A 23,015-nucleotide genomic window follows, 5' to 3' on the forward strand; every position below is an offset into this window, starting at 1 on the left:
AGAGTGAGGTGGAGTCCTAGATCTGTAAGAAGATCGACGAGAAGATTGTGGTGAACGGACTGACGAGTGGCTAGTATAGGGAGACCTTGGAGGAGACTTCCTCGGCGAACGCTGGTGGCTTCGTGAAGCTCTCGATGAATCCCTTCTAGATCTTCTGGATGAAGATGACTTGGAGCCACTTAACCTTCGTGAAGGCCTTCATGAAGGTGTCGAGTCAGAGTCCGAATCATTATATAGGAGCTTGCCCATGAGCGACCTCTGTGTTCTTCAGGGTCTGAGCTCGGTGAAGCACTCCTCCTCCGTGAAGCCCTTTAGCGAATGGTGAGGATCTGGATCCTTCGTGGAGGCGGCCTGGGACGTTCTTCGCGAAGGCTTTGATACGGGCTGGGTTGCCCTTCGTGGAGGCGCGTTTGTGGGCTCTGGGGCCCTACGCGAAGTCATAGCGGGCTCTGGGGCCCTACATGACTTATTATGGGTTGGGCTCTGGGGCCCGCGGCTCTGAGGCCTCTGTAAACCGTATCGGTCTTCCATCAACATCATAATTTGGCTGACCAGGTCGTCTGGGACGGTCTGCGCTGGCGTTGAGGCTGCCCTCTCTATGGTAGTCGACGGGACCCTCAGTTAGAATCTCAGCCGTCAGCGTAGGCATCTCTGGTTGCGTGTTGATCTGCGCTGAAGTGACGGTAGCCGATACTGGACGCTTCTTATGCCGTACATCTGGAATGATAATCGGAATGTCATCATCATATAAACACAATTCTGAAACAGGAAGAATGTCAGATGAAAAGTTTTTAGTAGCCTTCGTGGGTTTCCCTTTCGATGAAGCTGTAGCCCTGGGGAGTGCGGAAGCACGTTGTAGCGGCTGGGAGCTCTCCTAGTCTTAGACTGTGATGATGGAATGTCCTGGGATGCAGGTCGCTTCTTGGATATAGCGGACTCGTCCCGCTTCTCCCCCGAAGGTAACTCAGGCGGAACACCAGGCGGTAGAGAGGGTAGATCCGCCAACAGTTGACAGGGTATATCTGACTCTGATCTATCAGCCATGACTGAAGACTGTTTCGAGATCTATCTGCTTACGTCTCAAGATGCAATATAAATATTTATCAAAGGCAGAATTAGACAATTTAATACATAAATTGCAGCGTGAAACAATAGAGCATGGCGTTGTACAACTAGGACATATTAAATGCGGATCGGCAGCAGAAAAGCGTAATTTACAAACAGTGCAGATTTTCATTGCGCAATCTGCTGAGCAAACCGGCGGACCGTGAATAAAGCAGCAGAAACACGAATAAATATCAATGCATGTTGAATAAGGATACTAGTTACACCTCTATAGATGAATATAAGAGGTAACAAACTAAATATAAATAAAGGATATAGTGTGTAGGGAGACACAGAGCTCTCACGTCCTGCTCACTGGAAGAAGAAGGAGAGAGTGAGGCACATGGTGAGAGGTGGCCCTCGTTCCCGCGCTTTCGAGGGGAAAGATAACTCGTGGTGAGTACTAATTAGTGATTTTACATTGAAGGGAGCTTCAATTGGGAAATACAAGTGTTCCACTGTGTTAGCAAGAAGAAGAAGACAAGCAAATAGCATGAGTCAGGATAAGGAAAAATTGGATGCAAGCTTGATTGAATAAACAATTACACATTGATACATGTGTTATTACTAATATTAGTTTATACTTCTCTTCTAAAAAAAATACCGGTATGTAAAAATAATTCCTACCTACCTACCCTAAATTTTAAAGAGGTGTAATCGGAACCACAACATTTTTTTCATTTGGCCCCAGTATAAATCTCTCTTCAACACTCATTTCCAGTATAAATATCTTCCACATATTTCTCCACTATAAATACCTTCCACATTTTTCTTCAGTATAAATATCTTCCACATTTTTCTTTAGTATAAATCTCTTTTCTTTAGTATAAATCTCTTCCACATTCATCTCCAGTATAAATCTCTTCCACATTCTTCTCCAGTATAAATCTCTCAACATTCCTCCAGTATAAATCTCTTCCACATTCATTCCAGTATAAAACACACACTCTACCAGTATAAATGTCTATCCACATCCCCAAAGAATAAACCTCTACCCCATATCCCCAGTATTAACCTCTTGACCCACCCCTTCCTCTAGTGTAAATCAACCTACCCAGAGTGCCCCTAACATCCAGCCATGAAAAGTAACAAAAGTTGAAAAATTCAAGGTGATGTTACCCCGACAGGTAGACTGAGGTAGCTGACGGCCGGCCTCTCACACAAAGCCAGACCCAGCACCAGTAGGGCCGCCAAGAAGTCCAGGACATAGAACCAGCGGTTGTGGGCCACCTCGTACGCTGGCAGTGCATCATGGGAGTGGGGATGGGTGTAGTACTTGTCATTGTTCTCCCCTTCCTGCAGAAAGATGGCTGCCTCTTGGTAATTCAAATGCCAGCGTTTGCGGCGGTTAATCTCGCGGAGCTGTTCGTCAGCATCTTCGTATGATGTGGGTATGTCAAATGCCATGTTCCCCGATTCATAGGCAATGTCAAGTTCGGGGTCATCTGCAAAATCATTACACAAACATTATCGCTGTGTGATTTTTTTCATGCATTTAGAATTTAATACTACATCCGCATCATAATCATCATTTTAGATTGTATGTTGTTTTATGGCAAACCACATCATGATGCTCATGGTGACCTGGGATTAAATAAGTCTGGGTGAGTTGAGAGTAACAGCAATAATCTCGGCCACAAGGCCACAAAGTGAGTGAGCATGATTTTTTGCCGCTTTTAGCAATATTCCAGCAATATCACGGCAGGGGACATCAGAAAGGCGTTTCACACATTGTATTAATGTGGGGAATCGTACCATGGTTTTTTAGCACGAAGAGCGAAGCTTTAACCATTAGGCTAAACACCCCCCACCCCACCCAGACACGAAGCTACACCACGACATAGTATTTAGTAATGATACTGGAGATTTGTAATGACTTCTGTCTGGGTAGATGATAGGTAAACATCTGCTGTGGACAATGACACACAATCTGACATGTGATGGCACATGACTGCCGGCAAGGTTGAGTCAGTCAACATGGAAACAGACAAAAACCATGCCTGATCTGATAACAGAGATAACGAAACCATTGTTGAACCATTGTGCAACCAAGAGTATCATGACAAAAATGACCAAAATGATCAATATTCTATCTTTTACATGTTAAAAAATATATATTAATGTAATATGAGCATTAATCATGTTAGTCAGGGTTAGTATGTGTCACTGTAGACTTATGTATTTCACTAATCATCCTAATGAAAGGAAATATACTGGATGATTATGATGATGATGATGATGACAACGACGACAGTGATGATGATTGTGATGATGATGATGATGACGATGATGGTGATGATGATTGTGATGATGACGATGATGATGACGATGATGATGATGGTGATGATGATGATCATCATCATTATCATATTTTGTACTGAATCCAAACTCCACATACTGTGTTCAAATACCTCACAATCATGTTATAGAAAGTTTGAACAATAAAATAATCATTCAAATTTTGAAAGAAAAAACAACAACACTAATTTTTTTCCCACTTGACAGCTAAGGGCACTTTCTTCACAAGCAGGGAGAAAGCCTTGTCATGGTAACCATGGTAATAAACCACAACGATTACACAATAGCCCAAGACTGAGAAGGAAATGTTAGATCTTCATCATGACTGGCACGTTCAGATATACGCCGGCAATCATCATATAAAGATGTAACACAAATTCAACCAATTTGAAGCACACAAAACTAAATTACGAACCAGCTGATGATGTCCATCACAGCATCCTGACCCTAAACGACAGTGTTCCGAAACTTGTCCAAGTCAACCCAGTATAGGATAAGCATCAGTGACGTACAGACTAACGTCAACTACACACATCCGGCCCTCTGCCAGCGCTGTATCACTATCAGGAGGTATGTTATCAGCTGTCTACAACACCAGTGTCACCTATCACGGGGTGATCATCTAGTGCATATTATTTTCATATCAATATCACAATCAGCTGATAACACAACAATCAGCATCTACAATTACAACATCTTACCATTAGGACATGTATACACCCAAGTAACTCCAGGTTAGAGACCCTCAAGTACAGATTAGACACCCAGTAAGTCCAGATTGGACACCCAGTAAGTCCAGATTGGACACCCAGTAAGTCTAGATTAGACACTCAGTAAGTCCAGATTAGACACCCAGTAAGTCCAGATTAGACACCCAGTAAGTCCAGATTAGACACCTAGTAAGTCCAGATTAGACACCCAGTAAGTCCAGATTAGACACCTAGTAAGTCCAGATTAGACACCCAGTAAGTCCAGATTAGACACCCAGTAAGTCCAGATTAGACACCCAGTAAGTCCAGATTAGACACCCAGTAAGTCCAGATTAGACACCCAGTAAGTCCAGATTAGACACCCAGTAAGTCCAGATTAGACACCCAGTAAGTCCAGATTAGACACCCAGTAAGTCCAGATTAGACAAGTAAGTCCAGATTGGACACCCAGTAAGTCCAGATTAGACACCCAGTAAGTCCAGATTAGACACCCAGTAAGTCCAAATTAGACACCCAGTAAGTCCAGATTAGACACCCAGTAAGTCCAGATTAGACACCCAGTAAGCCTAGATTAGACTTCTGCTGATCCTCAATCGAGTAACTTTGTATATCACCATAATATCACATCCGTGGCCTACATGTGTACAACACGGCTGAGTGGCCTACATTTGGAACACGACCCATTGGCCTACATTTATAACACACAGCCAAGTGGCTTAAAACACGACCCAGTGGCTTAACACACGACCCAGTGGCCTAACACACGACCCAGTGGCCTAACACACGACCCAGTGGCCTAACACACGACCCGGTGGCTTAACACACGGCCCAGTGGCCTAACACACGGCCCAGTGGCTTAACACACGACACAGTGGCCTAACATACGATCCGGTGGCTTAACACATGGCCAAGTGGCCTAACACACGACCCAGTGGCTTAACACATGGCCAAGTGGCCTAACACATGGCCAAGTGGCCTAACACACGGCCCAGTGGTTTAACACACGGCCCAGTGGCTTAACACACGGCCCAGTGGCTTAACACACGGCCAAGTGGCTTAACACACGGCCCAGTGGCTTAACACACGACCCAGTGGCCTAACACACGACCCAGTGGCTTAACACACTGCCCAGTGGCTTAACACACGGCCCAGTGGCTTAAGACATGGCCCAGTGGCCTACATTTATAACACACAGCAAAGTGGCTTAACACACCACACCAGTTTGTCCAGATTGGACACCCAGTTAGTGCAGATTCAACACCAAGTAAGTCCAGGTTGGACACCCAGCATGTCCAGATTTAACACCCAGTTACTCCAGATTGGACACCAAGTTGAAAGATTAGATTTCTTGCCAGGTTACAATACTATGCTGGATTCAAGAATGGACTGTGAAAACTTCTAAAGATTTGTGAGCGTACTTTTGTATTAATTTACTGATTATTGCTAACACTTATTTGACTCATAGAACTGCCCTGCAGAACTGTAAACATGGTAAGCCTAAAACTATGCTGTGTGTTTTCATATATTTTATTAATTGTCTATTGATCTTGTATCATCATTAACTGTTTTCAACATTCAGCTCTGTACATACAAAGTTCAAGATTAACTTTGGGATTTTCAAGATGAGAATCATCTTGTTACCATGGTAACTGCAAGCTAAGATCAGGAAAGAGTGTCAGGAAGGATATGTCTCAGCCCATCACTGACTCATTATACAACATAGATCATGCAGATGCATATAAATAGCATGGCAACATACAACAGTTAAGTAAGACTGAATTCAAATTTCAACAAGCAAACTTATTTCCATTTAATAATCACAATGATACCAACTGAATCTATCAAGCAACACAGCATGGTTAGCTGACATTAGTGTGAGTGAGTGGGTGAGTGAGTGAGTTGGTGGGGGAGAGTGAGTGAGTGGATGGGTTTGAGTGAGTGAGTGGGTATGAGTGAGTGGGTATGAGTGAGTGGGTGGGGGTGAGTGAGTGATTGGGTGGGGGTGAGTGAGTGAGTGAGTGGGGGTGAGTGAGTGATGGTGAGTGAGTTGGATGGTGTGAGTAAGTGGGTGGGTGGGTGGGTACGGGTGAGTGAGTTACTGAATGAGTGGGTGTGAGTGGGTGGGTGGGTGTTAGTGGGTGGGTGAGTGAGAGTGCAGAGGACACTGCAAATATAAGAGTGACATACTGAGCGATAGTTAGAAGTGAACAGATTATGCATTGTTCAACATGTTTAATGCTGATGACACATGGACGCATGACGAGTAAGACCTATATTGAAGCCACTCCATTCTCCCAACTGAGACAAACTATCACATCAGTATGATCTTTACACAGGGGAGAAGAAACATCAAACCAATTCTAAAATAACACTTGTTTGAGAGATAAAATGTACTGGTCCAAAACAATGGCACAAAATTGTGTGTTTTATAACAAAATGACAAAGCGTATTCCTAACCATGAAGAATGAAACTCTCACTTAAAAAGGTGAAACAAAACCACACGATTTATCATGTTTATATGAAATTTCACCATACCACGAGGCAGGTAAAGAGAGAAATGTGCATATTAAAAAGCAGTTACCATTACAGTGCTAATTATCTGAATTAGTAATTATCAACAAAATGAGTACTAGTTTATTTATAGCACCAATGATCAAGAGCTGAAGTGTTGGTTAATTAATTGCCCAGACTACATACAGATAAGCAATGCAGGTTCACCTCAACACGGTGCATACAAAGAGAAATAGTCCACCCAGTAAATTGGTTTCTACAAAGCAACTTTTCTGTGGCCTTTGATTCCATACCAAGGATATTTCGATAATTATTCCCCTGAACATTTTCCTCCCCTGACACCAGTTTTATTATGAAAAGCTGTTCTTATTTAGAGAAAAATATGCATAAACATCAAGAAATAACAAATATGGAACATTTATCCAATGGTATTTTAGCTTAATATCATAGTCAGTCATTCATACAAAAATAACACCCTCGTGCATTCCAAGTATCAGGTCCTTATTGACATTAATGACAAGGCTTTGTTTGTGTAAAATTTCAGGTTGTTGTCAGTCAAGACATGATGGGGACTGAGACTCAAGACATGATCCTACACAGGGGTGGAAATAACCCATTGCCCGACGCCCGAGTCCAGTGTTTTTTTCTGTCGGGCAAGCAAATTTGTATATCACACTGTACAGGTGTCTAGTTGACTTTCCAATATTAATTATGTTGTTTATTTAAAAAATCAACAAAAAACCGCCGGTATAGTGGAAAAATTATCAGGGCAAGTGATTTAACATGTGCCACTGTACGGGAGTACACTAGCTATTTTAAAGTTATTTCCACCCCTGCTACATCATGTTGTTTGGTCCTGCCTTGACTGTCAGTTACCACCATGGCTCTCCTATAAAGGATACCGTACTTCCTCACTACATTGCCTACATCTACCCAATGTTTTATAAAACCCTCAGAATTAACAATGTACTATCACACTCACAGTAAAATACGACATATAGAACAATTTTTTGTGGATAACAACTTCTTTATTTCGTGTCATACAACACCAGACAGATAATTCAGGTGTGCCTTTGTGAAAATACGCATGCCCATACCTTTGATTATCTAGTTAAACTTCAAACATGACGGAAATGTCATTTCAATTTATTGTTATAAGTCAGTACACATCATGTAAACCTGTAAACTAGTCTGTCTCACAGTTCCTGAACCACATTAGTTTCCCTTTCTGCAATGCTAACGCTGAAGATTGTACAGCCAAGAGCCGAGATGGAGTCCTACAGTCACAGATGGTGTGGCATGTCTTAGACTCTAGGACCCCATCACAGCAATTGCCTAACAGATTGGTTTGTTTGCATCAGCAATAACTGGAATGCACAAAAATGAGCAGCAAAGACTATCACTCTCTGAGACATTGTAATAATTGTAAACGTGTCCATGTACTTGAACTCTAAAGCTGAGTGTCAGTTCAATTCGGGTACTTACACCACGTGCATTACATAATCACAGGTAAACAAATACTACACAGGCAAAGAAAGTGGGTTTTAAATGTCACAAATAAATAATAACTACTTAGCATAAGATCAACAGTTAATAACACCACCTCATCATTATGACCACAAATCATAAATATACTGTTTGCGGATAACTATCTCAAAACTTTGGGAAAACTTATCTGTCATCCCTGTATACATCCTGTCAAATAGCCGCTACTATAAACAAGGCAAACTAGGGTGACAGATGATCCACGGTAATGTGTATGAAGGCACGAGATAAAGGTAGGCTACATCAGACAAAAGAAGACCTTGACCATATCTTACTGATGCTGTGTGTCCGACGCCTCCCATGATCACTGCGAACACTGATAAGGGGGCTTTCGAACACCTCCGCCATTTTGAACGACCCCTGACCTCATGGCCTTGACCTTGGGAACCGATGCATTTCCGCTTCTTAAAAGTAGTCCGTTAACAACAGCGGAGTGCTTTGTATTAAACACACTAAGTCAAAAACAGACATCTATGCTACAAAATATATTGTTTTGGTAATGAAAGATAGACAAAAGTCAATTCTCGTGTTAATATATCCCCAGTTTTCAATGTTCATTCATCAAATACGGAATGATTGTGGATTATTTGTTGTCATGGGAAGTATGATAATCAACATGGGTAGTTAGTTGGTTGTATGGCCAAGATGCAGTGAAAACGATGCCAGTTGTTTGACTCTACAGACATAAGCGACCAACATGTGAACACAGGAACGCAAAGATATAACAGTTCATACTACCTTCCGTCTCCAGTAATGTATGAACTATTATTTTAAGAAATTCTATTATACGTAATTATCATTGCACAAAACATTCAAGATGGCAGCTGCAATGACTGTCACCGATGTGGTGACAGTTACACAGCCTCAGGTGGAACCAACGTTACAGATTCGTCTTCAGGCACAAACAGTCCCAAGACCTCCACCAACTATGGCACCTAAGGCTGGATTAAGGAAACTTAGAATTGACCCATCCCGGGCTCTTGAGCCTACTAGGAAAAAGTTGTCAACCATTGAGTCACAGAGGGTTATGACAGTGTTTGAGGAAACCATCAGAAGAGTGGAAGTCATCACTCTGCTCCCTCACATCCTTCAAAACCTTGATAGGTTTCGCATATCGTTTGGACAGGAGCTGGTTGAACTCCTGGAACAACATTATCGGATTCAGGAAAGTTACCAGGAGATACGTGATATGCTGGATCAACAGTTGGCCAAACGAATCCGGAGTGGGAAGACCCAATCTACAGAGGCAGTAGAGGAGGAAGGTCAGAATGAGCTTGATAGGGAAGAAACTCAAGGAGAGTCGATTGTACGACCGTCTAGCGCATCAAGTGCGGGTTCGTTTGCCAGCATTGACAGCCAAACAGAAAACATGAGGAGGAACCTGACCTATGTTGCTCATCAGTTGAGTAGCTCATGCAAGAACATCCTGCGATGTTTCAGCATCAATCCCGCAGCCATGAATGCAGTTACTGCTGAGTTCAAGAAAAGGGATGCCCATTGTAAGACGCTGTGTGGGAATCTGCATGAACTGAAGGAAATACTTCTTTGCAAGCTATTAACTACACCCAGGGAGGAGAAAGAAAAGATGGCATACCTGGATGAAATATCACAAAGAGAAAGAAATAATGCTGTTATTATTGACAAAATGGAGACAGATTTGAAGGCTGCATTAGATGACAAGGAGGAAGAGGTATGTGGCTGATGGTTAAATATTTGGATTTAAGTTAATGGGCATATGGCACCCTTAGTCTGGGACATATTTGCACCATTATGGTACTGGCGCATTGCTAATAAGAGAAATTTAGCATCAGCCCGTTGTTAATGGGCATACACTTATTTCTGTGAGAGGCTTTGTTATTATGTGTACTTTGCTAGGAGAAGCACAGGGAGTTGTAACACAAAACTTCTGGTGCACATTTTTACAAGGCCAGAAAAGTAAATATGTGAAAAATGCACTAGTGGCCCTGGATCTTCCTTCAGCTATAAAATTACACAGAAATGTAGAATATTAAATTTACTATCGAATTGTGTAAATCTGAGTGCAGATATTGGGTGATTTGAAAAACAGGAGGTGCTGCTACGGTACCAAACCATGTCTAGAACTGATTTGTTTGTTGATAGTAGAATACAACTTCAAGGACTGTGGAGTTAAACAACATATATCAAGGAACATATATTATAATTGGTCAGTTTCAAATAACTTCTTTGAGTGGCATTTTAGAAGCTGGGAAGTTTGACAGCGGTAGAAGTATCTGTAATGAAACGTCGCACTCTCGTAATAAAGAAGTTGTTATCCATAAAGTTCGTCAATTTTGCAGTTCCAAATAGTGTTGGGAATTGGTTAAAATCTCATAACTGATGAATGGTCCATTACAACCGTGTCATTTATCAAATGTTCCTGTTATCTTTAATGCACACAAAAAAAATAAAGAAAAAACATGTAGTAATTTGGATTTTTCCAAATTGCACAAAGTCCATTTGCAAATTTCGCATATTTAAAGGAAGATTAGTATGTTAGGAACACAGATTTCCGGGATTCTTTAAGATAAATTCAATCATGACTTGGAACGAGCTTGTAGTGCTTATGAAATGTAAACTTAATGACACAGACAAAACCAACCTTGTGAAAAACATTGCTGATGCAAACAAGTGTTTCAAGATTGGTGTTCGATTATGAGAAAATATGTTCGATTACTTGGTCGTTTAGTCACTGCGACCAATCTTCGATTATTTCAATTAATCGGACCACCACTAGTTCCAAATGATCGCCCATGGTTAAAGATTATTCCACAGGTATTTTATCTTTCATATCACATGTTAAAGGTACTGCTTAAGATATTTAATTATCTAAATATAATTATGTGCAAATATGTTTAGAAGTAATGAATGGTTTAACATTGGAATAAACTGTATTTTCAGATCCGCAAGAAAAATGATGTCATCCGCCGCCTTCAGGCTGATCTGCATCAGATAGAAAAGTTTTCTGAGGAACACATCCGTCGTGTGAAAACAGAGGCAGAGAAACAGGAAGCTGCTGACATGAAGAACAGTGACGGGAAGAGGCAGAAGTTGCAGCAGGAGATGAACCAGCTGCGAACGCAGCTGCAGAACCTCACCATGGAACACCGGGAGAGTGAGCAAGAACTTCGCAGGGTAAGGGTCACTGACTGTGTTTTCCAAACACTTTCTGCCTCATTACCAGCTTTTACTAATAGTTCGATACTAGGAGTGCAGTGTAAGCCAAGAAGTGCTTAGTGTAAGCAATTTCATTACTCATCGAGGGTTTGCAACAGCTCGTAGCACGACTATAAAAATATTGTTTACATGCATATTAACCTCTCTCCATCTGGAGCGGTAGGGTAGCCTAATGGTTACTGTGTCCGCTCATCACGCTGAAGCCCTGGGTTTGATTCCCAGCATGGGTACAATGTGTTAAACCCATTTCTGGTGTTGCCTGCCATGATTTTTCTAAAAGTGGCATAAAACCATACTTACTCACTCTCTCCATTTACGTCTATATCAAAGCTGTCAGTCATTTTGGGAAATATGATCTATGACAGGTGGTTAATCTTCTGTTTCAAGACCATTAACATGTGAGTATGTTTCTTCTTAAAATCAAAGTAACGAATTAAAGTGTCTGCACCTCTAACTTAATGATTTCTTCATTTCCAGAGGAAGTTCAAGATTGAAACTGAAGTTGAGAACTGGATTCAGAAATATGACCAGGACATGGGAGAACGACAGGTGAATTTTCTCTAATTGATTAAAAATAGTTTCTCCGTGTTTTAACACAAGAGAAAAGCTTTGAATCATTACCTACTGACATGACAAACAAATCCTTTGGACCCAGGAGTTTGTATCTAACAAATGCACAAATTGGGCAATTATTTTAGGGTCTACTGGCATTTTGATACCTGTAGTAGAATCTGTTCAAGAAGTGTTTGAAATGATGCATGGAGTGAAAGGGATCCTTATTTGAAAAAGTTTAAGATTTATGTCGAACCTATGTACATCTCCACATTCCATGGCAGGACATGTCAAGGAACCGGAGAAAGCCGTGATTTTGAAAATTGCTCTAAGAAGTGCTGACTGTTTACAAAACATCTTGCCAGACTGTGTGATTGGTTATTTACAATGGTTACCTGCCCAAATAAACAGTTGCCAGCATAATCCAATATGGGTACAATGTGTGAAGCTCATTTCTGGTGTCCCCTGCCGTGATATTGCTGGAATAATGCTAAAAACGGTGTAATATTTACTAAGGCTGTAACGATTCACTCGCATATTCGCTGAATCGAACCGTAGCCCTTCATGAATTCAATTCGTTATTTGTGGTTACCAGAACCGAATATTAACAAATATTTACGATTTTTTTAAGGGAGCATGTTTTACTTGAACCCTTATGTCCTTTCCAAAGTGAGATATGCAAGAATGGAACATGTACTAGCATTGCAGTAGTGCAAGTCATGTTAGTTTGCCAAGACTGCACATGGTACTGTCGACTATAACTATTACATACCAAATTTGAGTGTCATGAGATCACTGGTTATTGCAGTGACAAATCAAAACTGTCAACATGGGCATTCCATAAAGTGCTTCAATCACTTAACTACAATATTGTATTCATGAATAATTATTCATATTTCGTTACCCAAAATTCATGATACGTATCATATTCACCACATAGTGTATTCGTTGCAGCCCTAATATTTACAATGGTTACCTGCCCAAATAAACAGTTGCCAGCATAATCCAATATGGGTACAATGTGTGAAGCTCATTTCTGGTGTCCACCGCTGTGATATTGCTGGAATAATGCTAAAAGCGGCGTAGAGCCATACTCACGCACACAGTGTAATCCAAACTAAATGAACCAGGGCCCAGGTGCACAAAGCAGTCTTAGCACTATGACTTACTTAAGTGGAAGTATGAGCATGGGAGTTATTTCCACATCACTGAGATCACTTTGTGCAGGTGGGTCCAACTCCTGGTAAATGATAATAAAATCACAGTCAGTTAAACAGTTCAGCACAACACATTCAACACAATATCTGGCCTCCTCGCATAATGCTGTCTCTGCACTGTTGCAGTGAGGGGAGATGTCACTCCAAAAGTTCATGTAGTTTTATAAATGCTAGCTTTGGCTACAGCAGCATTTTGAGCAGTCACAAATGAGTCTCTCAGCTAATGTCAACTATTTAGTATTATTACCCATACGGGTGAGGACATCCCGTGTAATATCTTTTTGATATTTGCACAGTGTGCAGTTAAGTGATTCTCGACATTGTTTGGTCGATCGAATATTTGTAAACTTTCATTGGATGTCGGAACTACTTTCACATCACGACGATCATTCATACTATAAATTTCATCGATTGATTGATGAATTGACCGTGCTGTAGTCGCACTGATTCGAGATCGCTAAAGCTTCGGGACAGTGAACATTAATTTTACTCGGGACATATTTCCCGTAATCACTCGTACCTCGTGGGGTATTCTCTAAATGTGTTGAACATGTCTTTATTCGTATGGTTAACAAATCAACACAATTATCAGGTGTGCATTCTGTGACTGTTAACTGCCCATCTCAGACAACTGGGCAGGCAGATATTTCAACTGAACTATGACACGTTAACCAGACTCCCATCCAATAGTGTGAACCAAAATGTTCACTGTTAATTTCTGTTTTCAGGATGAGTATGAGGAGATTGACGCGATCTACACAGAGGAGAAGAAACAGCTGAACGAGCTAGAGGAACGCTTCAAGACCCTGGAGGCAGAGTACGTGCAGATCATGGAGGAGAGAAGACTGGCCCGGGAGAAGCGCGAGAAGGCAGAGAGGGAGCTGGCTCTCATGGTGAAGGCTGCCACAACCATCCAGGCATTCTGGAGGTCATTCAAAGTCCGAAAGGCCCTCAAGTCCAAGAAGAAGAAGGGTGGTGGGAAGAAGAAGAAGAAGTAGAGGAAGTGCAGGAGACAGATTTATATCTTATAATCCAAAAGTGTGGAGAAAAGTTAAATCTGAGAATTTTCAAATGTTTATTTATTATTTTTTTTTATAAAGTTGTTATATGGGTATTCAAATGTTTTGGTAAATACTTATTTCACCTAATCTTCCAGTTTTTGCTTTTTACCTTGCCTTGTATATACTGTACCAAGATAAAACATTGTGTTTGTCATTATCTGTCCATGCCATTGGTATCTATGCCAGTAACACATATTCTCAATGTTAACCTATTTGTAGACGAGTTCGTGCGTGCTTTGTGTTGATAATTTTGATTTGAAAACGTTTGTTACACATTTTGTTGCATTTATCCTCCTGTAGCTATTGGCATCTGAAGTCAAATATAATGTATAACATTGAGTTCAATAATTCATCGTTTATTAGATGAACCTATGTATAATTTGCAACAGTATTGTTAACCCTTGATATCCATAGTCTGTGATAAGTATATGAAGAAAAGGTATGTCTGCTATTAGCATTGATGGCCTATGATGTCCAAACCCACACAAAAATGACACCTGATTGTGCCACACGAAACAATGTGCCACTTATAATTATCAAGTATTTTTCAAGTCACAGTATTGAATAAAAAAATTCAAAATGTTATGTGTCTCGTGTTATGTTTTTTAAATATGTCACCTATTGAAAGAGATATTCTGGGTGTCTAGTTGGGGCTGAACGGAACTGATTGTTTGGTAGTGTTGCCATACAAATAGCATCTGATAGTGTACTGGAACAGAATCATGTTGAGTTATTGATTGTTGAGCAGTATAAATGTCTGATGAAAATGTGGATAACTGAGTGTTTGCAGCACTGCAGTTGACAGCAAAAGTCATTTTTTTTATTAACAACAAGAAGACAAAGTCATCAATATCCCCCGCAATGGCAAAATACTCTTCATGAATATGTCTACGAGTTATGATTATGTCAATATTTAGGTGTGTATATAGAAAAGTGGAAGGAGAGTATTGAAAGGTTTTTAAAGTTCTGCTCCATAAAGGAGCACTATCACTAATTTCAGTCTAAGTCAAACTTGTTGCCATGGAAATGCCAAAAATATTTTATTCAGAATTCCAAAACTACCAAAAGGCACCAGTACACCACCAGACCAATCTATGTGCCAAGTTTGGTGAAGAAACATTGAACGGTTTTAGAGTTCTGCTCCGGAAAAGACAAATGTGCACGGACGGACGCACACACGCACGGAGTCCATTTTAATACCCCCCGCAAAATGCGTTACGGGGGATAATAACAATATAGCGCCTAGTATCCATCTGACTTGTTGCTCACTGGACGCTGTAATCAGAATCTGATTATTATTGCCCCGGATAACCCAAGCTGCCTGTTAGGCGCTAGAAGATTATAGTAACATGACTTTATCCAACCGGGTACCCGATTCTTGCTGGGTGAACAGAGGCACTTGCCTAAAGTGAGATCACATGTGCTTCTTTGTGGGGCAGGACTAAGTCCAAAAAACTCTCAGGAGTCAAGCTGCCAAACACGGTCACCCATCCAAGGACTGTCCGAGCTCGACGTTGCTTACATAACTTCACCCGATTTGTGACTTGAGTTCTACCCCAGGACCACACAATGCCACACATTGCTTTAATTATCAAATTTAATCTGAAAAGAAACTTAATCATGGACAAAAACATGTTTTTACCTTTTCTGACTTCAGTTTTAATATGAATAAACTTCATGAAACTGATATTAAAGCAACGTGTAGAGCACGAGAAATATTACCATTTGTGTGATGTAATCAGAGGAGTACTGATGAGTGCTTTGACACTCAGCCTACCCACTGGCCCTCGTGGTACAAGGTCGTGGAACTTCAGAGCACATATTACAGAACACAAAGATAATCTGTATGTTTGGGTGGAGAACCCAGAATATTGACAAATCAGTCGTATTTTGTTTACAGTGTTTACATTTTCAGTTCTTGTTTGTCGGAAAATCGGAACATTCAGAACTGGTTCCAAAGTCAGCTCTCAAAGTTTCCACTCAATGACAACCATTATTGGATGTCTGCTTGTTTTCAGCACAATTTTGAAGTTGCAACTAACATGAATTTATATTGACATACAAGTCAAATACCCTGCAGTAACCACCTAACCCCTAGCTTGTCTACATATGCACTGGGACTGCCTCCGTGGTGTAGTGGTTAGAGCGTCCGACCGGAGAGCGGAAGGTCGCGGGTTCGATCCCCTACCGCGTCATACCAAAAGACGTTAAAATATGGTACTTGTTGGTCCCTGCCTGGCGCTCGGCATTAATGGGTACAACAAGGACTGGTCGGCTCGGAGTCAGTATAATGTGTCTGAGTGGGGTATTCATGCTTCACTGCGGCATAAAACCAGCTTAAGTCTGGGCTAGTACAAGCAGCCACACATACACATACACACGCATGCACGTCGTCATATGAGCGAAATATTCTCAAGTACGACGTTAAACCCCATATCACCTCACCTCACTTATGCACTGGAGGCCTATCCTGCACTTGTCCATGTTTGTAGAGAGTTAATACCATAATCATTACCAGCTGATCACTTAGATTCAAAGCATGTTGCTATTCATGTTTTCCATATCACTGTCATCAGAATACTATGGTATTTCCACAAGCCTTGTTTTCTCATGCAACTACTTCTATACCTGAACATCTCAATAACCCACTACAAAAGATGCTTTTTGTTCATGTGACTGAAATAATCACGTGCTTCAAATTGACATGATCACAACATAACATAACCTAAAGACTAAGAAAAAATATCTTTATTTAAAAGTCTGTAAACAAAGTCAACAACAAACATGAAGTCACTGAGAAACCAATTTGTGATTTGGTCAACTAGTACTGTTGTCATGGTGTCTCCATGGTGATGTTGGTCTGGCTTCAAACACATGGCATCAACAATCACATTAATAGCAGATCTTATGTCTCTTTACCAATAAACAAATATCTGAGTAAACCCATTGCACTGTCATGTCAGAGTGACCTTTTTGTGAACCTTGACTGTCAAGTGGAAGGACTCCTGAACTTTATGACACTCTTCTAAAACTGGCGACTTTCATTCCAGCCAATTCTTTGAAAAATGTTTTGACAAAAATCCTGACTAACAATTTGAAAAGTAAACAAAAGAAGATTCATAAATGTCTGAGAGATGTCCGAGATTATATTCTACTGGCTATGTAAAGTCAGTTTCCTTTCAAATGTTTGTCCCACTGAAGCGACAGACAGATGATGGCTTTAACAGAATCATTTGTACAGCCAGTAAATGTTCAGAATACCTGTGTTAACCTTTTCAAGTTTGCATGATTAAAAATACAAATCCCAAAAGTCACTTTCCTGATCTAGTAGTGATACTCTGATCGCTGGTATGAAACATTGCTCTGATGTGACACATAATGGGATGTCCTCAGGTCTGTTTTTGACAGCAGGGAGAAATATGATTTGATTTTAATGACATTACAACATGACACATCTCACAACTGCTCTGAATGATGATGTCCAATGTTAACTTCAAATGTTAACCGTGTTCAGGAACCACTCAAAATCAGCTATCACCACGGTTACTGTTGTCATAATCTGTATACTTGTTGCTTTTCCCATACACTTTGTCAGCTGGGTACTTCTTGGCATTGAGTTGAATCTTGTCCACTACGGCCGCTGTGAGGTCAATGTGACATTTATCGGCTAGCCGGACCAGGTACAGTAATACATCACTCATCTCCTGACCAACATGCCGCTTTTCTGCCTCGGAGAAATCTGAAGAACAATTCATGGCATTGAGTATTTAAGTGGTTCCATGACCTTCTAGAGGATAAGGGGGAGGTGGGGTAGCCTAGTGGTTAAAGCGTTGGCTCGTCACGCCAAAGACCCGGGTTCGAATCCCCACATGGGTACATTGTGTCAAGCCCATTTCTGGTGTCCCCCGCCGTGATGTTGTTGGAATATTGCTAAAAGCGGCGTAAAACCAAACTCAGTCAGTCAGTCAGTCAGTCTAGAGGATAAATATGCAGTAATTTTGAATGTACATTTTGAGTATGGTTTTATGCCACTTTTAGCAATATTCCAGCAATATCACAGTGGGGGACACCAGAAATTGGCTTCACATGTACCCATGTGGGGAATCGAACCCGGGGCTTCGGCATGACAAGTGGACGCTTTAACCACTTGGCTACCCCACCGCCCTTGAGTACTTGTGTTCAACTTGACATGACTAATGCATATTGTTATGCACAAAAAAAGCGGACACATCATCTACCTTAACAAACCGTTCTCCTTGATAATCCTGCACATTCATTTTGATGATGTGCTTTAGCTGAACAAATATAATGCTATTTCTATTTCTACAACTGGAATATTGATGAGTTCAACAACACACACTAATGTCAGCCAAGTGCTCAAAGGTTGCGCCCTGAACAGTTTTGTTACAGTTCTCTGGTCATGGATACATCAGGAAGTATTTTTAACTTTAATCACTGGTTTGCAGGTCTGCCAACAGTTTCAAAGGATGAGTTGAAAGGAATAATTCAACTTGTAGACACTCAAATCTGGACAAGAAACAAGATATTGAGCCATGATGTATGCTGTCAGGACACGAGCTATCAACCAGGTCATCAGGTCTGACCATCTGACCATCAAGTGACCTCTCATGATAGGCACCGGCTGCTGCGTTTCCTTGTTGTTTAATGCAGCACTCAGCAATTTTCCAGCTACTTGACATTGGTCTGTAAATAATCTAGTCTGGTCTAGAAAATCCTGAGATTTACATCATAAGCATCAATTTACACAACTGGCATACTTTGAAATATATCAACCTTGTATCATCCTCACCACCTGATCCTGTTAGTAGCCTCTTACGACAAGCATAAGTTGCTGAAGACCATATGCAAACCAGATCTTCATGGGTCGCTGAGGAGCAGTAGGGTAGCCTAGTGATTCTGCTCGTCACTTCAAAGGTTCACTTCGATAAGTGCGTACAATGTGAAGATCATTTCAGGTGTCCCCATGAAATATTGCCTGAATATTGCTGAACGTGGTGTGAAACCTTATTCACTCACTCACTCATTGGCTGCTGGGGACCAATTCATACTGAGACCAATACTTGGAGGATTTGTTTTGAAACCATATACAAACCTGGTAGCCCTTCCTTCACCTCTCCCTTCCACTGACTGTAACAGAAAATGAAGTCAGAAAACCTCACAGAATATGATAATCATGGCCATAGTAAATGATTTTAGGGGATAACAAAGTCAACATTAATCTTTTAAATGTGGTGAATATTTCTTATCAGCTTTTCGAAGGTTTATTATTTCATACAATGTCTATATTCAAAGTGTCATTCCATTTCCTTGTGTAGAGATAATGGTCATTGCTTTGAATAATTTCCTATTACAAGAGAAATCAATTTTTGAAGTTGTCATGGTTACACCAATCAAGCCCCTGCTCCCCATTGAGATGACATAATGCTGGGCTTGATAAAAAGAACGTAACTAAGTATATGCCAAGTGCAACGTGACATAAAAAGCTAGTTGTGTCTGAGAAAAACCAGGTTCCACAGTGTCATGATTTTTTACACTGTTACTGTAGGTTTGTGGCAATGGCATCAATGGTGTGTATTTCTTGCAAACTTACAACCAAACTTAGCCTTTGTTACCATGGTGATAGAGGTGTCTAATGATTGTATACCTAATCATCTACAAAACTTATATATTTAACTACATCAAGTCACAGCAGGGCCAATGACAAATGCAACAATTACAATATTTCAGTAAGCTCTCCAACTTCTGCTGTCATCGCCAGGAGTAAATTTCTGGGTGTATGGAACTGGTTCCAGTCACGATCATCTGCAAACTTGCTTGACATCTTTCGGCTGAAAACAAAATTTGAAAATAATTTGATAGTATCAGTTACACAGGTGCAATATGATGAGGCCGTGGCCGTGATGCAATACATTTCCTGATATAATAGGTGCAACTGATACAGTACTTTTACTTTTATTAATTAATCCCTCTTGCTTATTGGTTTCCTGTTCTTACTCACCACCTGATCTCATCCAATTATGTACCACTTGTAATGAGGTTAATCTGTTGTTTGTCATAACAAAAGTGCATGTTAAATCTCCAAATCATCATCATCTGGTTGTAGTTACTTTTATCACCTAATGGAGGGTGTTATCGGTGCAATAAAGCAAATCTGATAAACTTGGTATCCAAATCTGATAACTATGCAAATTACATCAATCCACGAACTACATTCACAAAACTCCATACATGCCAAGTGAATCCTAAAACGTTTAACATTTTATTGATGACGTCGTAGCGAGTTTACATTGTTTGTAAACAAACATGGCTGCCCCCATTCTCAAAATTGGTGATTCTGTAAGAATTGATGACAGAGGTTCTGGAATCGTTACTGCAGTAATTGACTTTGGAGAACATGAAACGGAGTACTTCGTTCAAATTGAGGGTACGGATTATAAGGCACGACTGAAAGGCAATCATCTAAGAAAGGTACCAACCAAGCATTTCGATCTATCGATCACAATACAGACGACGAATCGATTCTGTCAGGTATCAGAAACTGATATTGATGAGGTGATTACCCGCAATGAAATTAGAAACACTGCTAGGAAAACCCTGCCTGATTTTGTTGTTCTTTTTAGACAGAAAGATCTTATTTTAAGCATGACTTATGTTGGCACTGTATTAGCAACTAGTCACAACCATATGCCGCCGTCATAAACGACCTTCACCTTGGTGTACCGCTAAGTATTCTTACGCGAATGCTCGATTCTCTTCATATAAATTCAAGTACAATTTGCTTCTTTTTTAAGAGTAATTTTAAGAATGACGTTATATGATAAAGAGATTATTAACCTCGTGTGTTTCCGTATCATTAATATCATATATTAGGAATATATTCCTATTATATGATATTAATGATATGGAAATACACGCGGTTAATAATCTCTATTTATCTTGACAATGTTGCTCTATTCAATAAACAAGAAGTTTATCCATATCCATACTCCAGCATATAACTAGATGACTTAAGCACTATACCAAGGTGTGGAATGCGAGTTTATTTATATGAACTACGAAATTCATAAAGTTCTATGCTTCATTATTAATTTATTTCGATGGGGCCCTAAAATTACTGATTCATATCTTATATGGTTTTAGTTCATATAAATAAACTTGTATTGCAGCCAAGGCCTACATCGAGTTGCCAGGCACACCTTGGTATAGTGCTAAGTCGTCTAGTTTATAATGCTGGACTATTATTGTTTGACGGCAAGATTGAAGTGCGACATTAATTAATGGTTTAACGATAAACAATCTGTTTATTATATAGTTGAAAGTAATCTGAGTGCACAATGGCACACCTGACTAACATATTGGCCCGACAAGTCAGCCACCAATACTCGAAATAAACATCTGTCGATGATCTGAAGGAAAGAGGATACGTCGATCACATCTGAGAGACCGATTGGACTATAATAGGCCGAACAGGATATTATAAGCCGTTATGCCTATTTTGCTATAGGCCGATCGGGCTAAATTTGAACATTTTTCTAAGCATTTCAGTTAGGGTTAGGGTTAGGGAACCCCAGCGGCGCTAATTAATCTGAAAAAGTGCGCCCGGTAAAGTGCACGAAATGGTTCATAGAGATGAACAACTTACATTTCTTCTAGTGAAGGTTTGTCACTAAACATGAAAGTTCCATTTGACTGATTAGTATTTTCGTCCACATCTTCTCTGCCATCAGCCTCCATACGTGGTCGTTTTTCAGCCATGTTTCTTGTTCCTTCTTCTTCTGCAATCGTCTTGTTCTGGTTTGTTGTTAAAATGGTCGAACCCACGTGGAGGAAGTCGAGTTAACGCATGCGCTATGGAAATGTTTTGTTTTCTGAAGTGTCAAAGGTTAGTGGGTGTTATAAAAATATACATTCACATCCGAAACGAGCATGACACTACATACTCATCGAAATTTGACGTAATTTTGTGAATAGATATGTGTACCACAAAAGTGATACAACGGCAATGTGTCTGTGTGCGTGCGTACGTATGGAAATTATTTTTACGGAGAAGCATGTACAATGCGAATGCCACCCCCCCCCCCCTAAAATTTATGTACAGAGTAAATGACCCCCCATCCATTACTTTGTTAGCAAAATGTTTTAATATGTTATATACCATTTTGCTGACCCCCCTCCCCAGTACATGTGTAGAAAATTGATATCACAAAATATGTAATACGCCATATATATCAATAACAAATCAAACACACACGTTAACCGGTGTCTGTGATGTACAACAAAAGATGCTTTTGGTGTATGTTTATGAAATAAATGAGCCCCCTTCCCGCCCAGGTGTGTGACGTTTAGGTTGACCTTTAGTGGTCTGTGATAGTAATATCCTGTATTTGTCACCCAGATAATACTAGTGACACAACTTATTATCACCAATACACTACAATGATCAAATGTATACCCCGAGTTCATTCTAGGCGTTGGCCCATGACTCAATCCCCCCGATTCAATTTTAGTGGTCCATTCAGAAATTAAGTTGGGTCCATGTTTTCAATTCTGGATCGCATCATGCAAGTTACTAACTTTTAATGAACTGATTTGCTGACTCAGAGACCATCGGTATATGGTCTCTGGCTGACTCGAGTGTTAGGTTCACACAGTAAACGTCATATAATAAATTTGATGCATAGGTACGTTGTAATTATTTATATCTTTTATTGAATTTTCAACGTAGAATTAATATTACAATATTAATATGAATATTATGTGAATTTAGATGCTAAAGATGATATCTATTAGGTCAAAAGCT

The 23,015-nt window shown here is 40.3% G+C and overlaps 3 protein-coding genes across 3 annotated transcripts in view; 1 reads left to right on the top strand and 2 right to left on the bottom strand.

Moving 5' to 3' along the window:
- The window catches only part of LOC124256644 (two pore calcium channel protein 1-like), a 65,389-nt gene extending 56,865 nt beyond the window's left edge, over positions 1 to 8,524 (bottom strand). The window contains 2 exon segments of the mRNA XM_046690619.1: positions 2,224 to 2,549; positions 8,445 to 8,524. Of these exon segments, the coding sequence (XP_046546575.1) occupies positions 2,224 to 2,549; positions 8,445 to 8,517 (399 nt within the window). The 5' untranslated portion in view covers positions 8,518 to 8,524.
- Positions 8,525 to 8,764: 240 nt separating this feature from the next.
- LOC124256645 (dynein regulatory complex protein 10-like) lies at positions 8,765 to 14,779 on the top strand. Its single transcript, XM_046690620.1, has 4 exons — positions 8,765 to 9,859; positions 11,089 to 11,322; positions 11,842 to 11,913; positions 13,862 to 14,779. Exons 1-4 carry the CDS (start codon positions 8,987 to 8,989, stop codon positions 14,129 to 14,131), a joined length of 1,449 nt encoding a protein of 482 aa, XP_046546576.1. The 5' UTR covers positions 8,765 to 8,986; the 3' UTR covers positions 14,132 to 14,779.
- A 2,148-nt stretch (positions 14,780 to 16,927) lies between these two features.
- Positions 16,928 to 22,067, bottom strand: LOC124256647 (dCTP pyrophosphatase 1-like). The gene is made up of 4 exons (XM_046690623.1): positions 21,858 to 22,067; positions 19,933 to 20,043; positions 19,308 to 19,342; positions 16,928 to 17,933 (listed from the first exon to the last, which is right to left on the bottom strand). The coding sequence occupies exons 1-4, from the start codon at positions 21,968 to 21,970 to the stop codon at positions 17,722 to 17,724; spliced, it is 471 nt and encodes a 156-aa protein (XP_046546579.1). The 5' UTR covers positions 21,971 to 22,067; the 3' UTR covers positions 16,928 to 17,721.
- Positions 22,068 to 23,015: the final 948 nt, after the last annotated feature.

This window comes from Haliotis rubra, unplaced genomic scaffold (assembly GCF_003918875.1).
Source record: "Haliotis rubra isolate DU_JTF1 unplaced genomic scaffold, ASM391887v1 Scf633, whole genome shotgun sequence".
NCBI lineage: Eukaryota > Metazoa > Mollusca > Gastropoda > Lepetellida > Haliotidae > Haliotis > Haliotis rubra.